Source organism: Lagopus leucura, unplaced genomic scaffold (assembly GCF_019238085.1).
Source record: "Lagopus leucura isolate 7727_CA_CO unplaced genomic scaffold, USGS_WTPT01 Super-Scaffold_100017, whole genome shotgun sequence".
NCBI classification, from domain to species: Eukaryota; Metazoa; Chordata; class Aves; order Galliformes; family Phasianidae; genus Lagopus; species Lagopus leucura.
The window spans coordinates 1-3,569 of record NW_024962271.1 but is presented as its reverse complement, the minus strand read 5'-3'; the positions used below and the strand labels follow the sequence as shown (position 1 = coordinate 3,569).

Below are 3,569 nucleotides of genomic sequence, written 5' to 3'. Positions count from 1 at the left end.
GGCCACCAACCAACTTTGCCCCATCCCCTTCCCCAAGACCAGCCTGGCACACATGGGGTTAAGAAAATCCCCTTGTGAGGGGGGGGGGGAGGTGATGAGTGCCAGCCCGGGTGTCCCCCCCCCTGCACCCCTCTCGCCGGCGGCACAGTGCTGCCTGCCACGCTCCTACAGCTGTCACAGGCATTAAAAAATAATAATCAATGTGGAAAAACAACGGCGAGGCGCGCGGAAATTTCAGGCGGCTCCACCGAACGCGGCCATAAAGGAGCCGGGATCCTCACGAAGCTGGCTGTGCAATTAAGCAGTTTTCTGCTGTACGCCGATAATCACCTAATTATACTATTAATGACAGTTCAACCTGCTCGGAAATAAAAGGACATTCTTCCATAACAGGATGCCAGCTGTTTGTTACAGATGTCAAACATCTTTAAAGCGTTATTACAAAAAGAAAGGAGGGAAGGAGGGAATCCTCCGGAGCGGAGCAGCTCAGCTCCCCCCCCCCATCCTCATGGGCTGTACCCGTTTAATTCGTGGCAATTAAAGCGTTTGTGGGGGGGTGGTGGGGGGCTGTGGTGCTCTCCTTGGCATGCAGTGGGGTTTGGTTCCCTGCTGGGGTTATGTTGGAGCACAGCGGGCCTCAGGCATTTGGTAGCACGGAGGTGTCATAAGTGCCCCAATGTTGGCGATGCCGAGGGGACGATGCGCTGCACTGGAAGGAAACAAAATAAAATAATCATAATAATTAAAAAAAAAAAACTAATTAAAAGGAATTAAAAATTCAGAAGGATGAAAAATAAGCATGGCAAATAAAACGGGGCAGGGTGGCCCCCATTCCCCACACTCGCACACACACACACACACATGCACCCCCCATCCTGGCAGGGCACCCCAGTGCTGTGCCCACGCACGTGCTGCCGTGCAGTGCCAAGGAGCAGCCCTGCAGGTGCCAGCAGGCAGTGCCAAACAACGGGGGGGTGAATGGTGAGGGGGGGCATGGGGAAAAAAAAGGAAGCACCTGCTGTATGGGCCTGGAGGGGAGCAGGGTGCAGCGGTGAAAGCTCCGAAAGTTGTCCCTAGGACCAGGGTTAGGATGGGAATAAAGGGCTTGTGGGGGAAGGAAGGAGGGAAAGAGGGAGCAAAGGGGAGAGGGGTTGGGAAATAAGCCCATGAGCCCCCCCCCCCCCAGGCAGGAGGCACAGTGCTGGTCTCATGGCACGCAGCATGCTGGCAGAGGGGAAGCGTCACCGCTGTGTCCCCAAGGCAATGTCCCCATGTCCCCAGCACCCGCCCCCCGCCCCTCCCTCCCCCCCCCCCATCTTGGCAAATCCTCGAGGGGAAGCTGCAAAGTGGTTGACACGGTTGCCATGGTGACCGAATTTAGGGCTGGCGAGGAGGAGAAGAAGAGGAGGAGGAGGAGGAGGAGGAGGAGGAGGAAGGCAGGAGGTGCCCTCCTGTGCCCCACAGCACCCGGCGAGGAAGAGCGAGGCTGACCCCCCCACCCTGAGCACCCCGCAGCAGCCGGGGGCGGCCGTCCCCACCCCAGCAGCCGTGCCGGCGCGGTGACTCATGCCTGGAGCCAGCGGGTGTCTGCGCGGCATCACCCAGATCCCTCCATCTGCTTTGATCCTCCGGCGAAATATTCCCGTTCCCGGAGCAAAAAATAGGAACCATTTGGGGAGGCCCTGAGTCAGCGGCTGCCAACGGTTCCCTGTGTTTGAGTTCCTCGTGGCTGAGGGTTACGGGGTCCCTGCGGCGCCCTGGGGGATGAACGCCCTGTGGTCAGGGATGCCCCATGGGCAGAGGACCCCAAAAGGCAGCACGGTGCCGTGCCAACAGGCTGCTGCCTTTTGCAGGGCTGTGGCCCTCAGGGGATGCTCTCAGGGCTGCTGCTGTCACTGTCCATAAGGTCCCAGCTGCATCCCTGCATCTCACAAGCGTGTTCCCCACACACAAACCACTAGGGCACGGGGTGCCCCTTATTCTTAGCGCAGGGATCCCCATAGAGCTGGAAGCCCCCTCTGGCTCCATCACCAGCATGTGGAGTGGCAGCAGGTTGGTGGCACGGGGCAGCCCACCATGTCCCATCCCATCTCTGCCAGCCACAAACAGGGCACCGAGCAGCGCAGCGCCCTGCTCCCACCCTTCTGCTCCAACAACCATTTGCCTTAATTGCTTCAAACCACGCCGGGCGACACTTCACCACTCTCAACCTCGCTTTTATCTGCTGGAGGCAAACGGACCACCTGATGGATGCTGAGCGAACGGGGCTGGGCAGCTTTGGGGGCAGTTTTGGGGGACCCCCCTGTCCCCAAACTCAGGCTCTGAGCAGCCAGCCACAGGGGTGCGGAGCAGCCGGGTGCATTACGACGAGCGCATTGGCAACGAGCGGCACGACAAAGTTCCACGCAACAGGAGACGCCGTCGGTAAACACGGCTCAGCGTGGCGGGGAACTCGGCGTTACAAACACAGCACGGAGCGCTTCCAGGTGTCCCCATCAACCCCCAGGGGGTGACAGCAGCAGAGCGAGCGATGGGATGGGGATGGGACCCCCCCCCCCCCCCCCCATTATCAGCTCAGAGCGGTGCCCCCCCAGGCAGAGCCGCTGCCCCGCGGTGCCCCCCGGGTTGCAGAGGCGCAGGCGCGGCGGCTGCGCTCCCCTATGCAGAGCCACATGCAAAAGGCATTTCCTGCAACAATTCCCCCCCCCCTGCCCCCCCCCGGCACCCCTGCAGGGAAACGGCGCTGCCTATGGGGTGATAGCCCCATCACCACCCAGCTGCTGGGGGGGCACCCCAATCCTGAGCCTGAGCCCCCTCCATCCCGCCCCTAAAGTGTGCACCCCTCCAACTGTGGGGTCTGCTGGTGACGGTGGGGTTCCCCACGGTGCCCGTTTGGGGCAAAAAAAAGCAAAGTTTGGTGCTCTGCACTGGGGGCACCAAAGATCCTCCCAGACCCCAAACACAGCCAGCACAGCCCTCTCCATCGGTAGCATGCGGGTGGGGGGGAACTCTGGGCTCAGAGAGGTAGGATTCCCCCCACTCCAAAAAAAAATACAGCTGGGAGAGCCCCCGCCCTGTGCAAAGCTCTCTGAACCCCAAAACGCATTTGGGTACGGCGAAAAGGAAAGTTCCCCCTGGGCCCCCCCTTGGGGACAAAGGTGGGCTTGAGGTGGGGGGTCCCCGCCGAGACCCCCCCCCAGGTCAGTCCCCGCTCGGTGCCTTACCTGGTAGGTAATAGAGGGGGGGTTTCAGCCCGAACATGGCTTGTGTTACAGTTCCATTGCGGCCAAGGGGAAAAAAAAATAACGAGAAGGAAAAAATAATAATAATAATAAAATGACCTGAGGTGAAGTGTCAGGAAGCGAGGGGAAAAAAAAATATATATATATATATATATTAAAAAAAAATTAAAAATGAAATATATATCTGTATAAAAAATAAATAATTTAAAAAAAAAAAAAAAAGCCACCCCAAAAATGAGCGGCGAGCCACACGCAGGGGGTTGGAAAAATAAACCGAGAGGCGAAAAAATAGCGCGAGGAGGGGAGGGGAGGGAGGAGGAGGAGGGA

General features: G+C 58.6%; 1 protein-coding gene across 3 annotated transcripts in view; it reads right to left on the bottom strand.

Annotated features, from left to right (window-relative positions):
- GSE1 (Gse1 coiled-coil protein) overlaps nt 1–3,370 on the bottom strand; it is a 25,245-nt gene extending 21,875 nt beyond the window's left edge. The window contains exons 1-2 of one of the 3 annotated variants that reach the window (XM_042877028.1): nt 3,225–3,266; nt 1,571–1,757 (exon numbers count right to left, since the gene is read on the bottom strand). In XM_042877028.1, the coding sequence (XP_042732962.1) occupies nt 1,571–1,598 (28 nt within the window). In that variant the 5' untranslated portion in view covers nt 1,599–1,757; nt 3,225–3,266. Of the gene's footprint in view, nt 1–1,570; nt 1,758–3,224 lie in introns of all 3 variants that reach the window. The other 2 variants (XM_042877029.1, XM_042877027.1) reach the window with 2 other exon arrangements.
- Between the last annotated feature and the right edge of the window lie 199 nt (nt 3,371–3,569).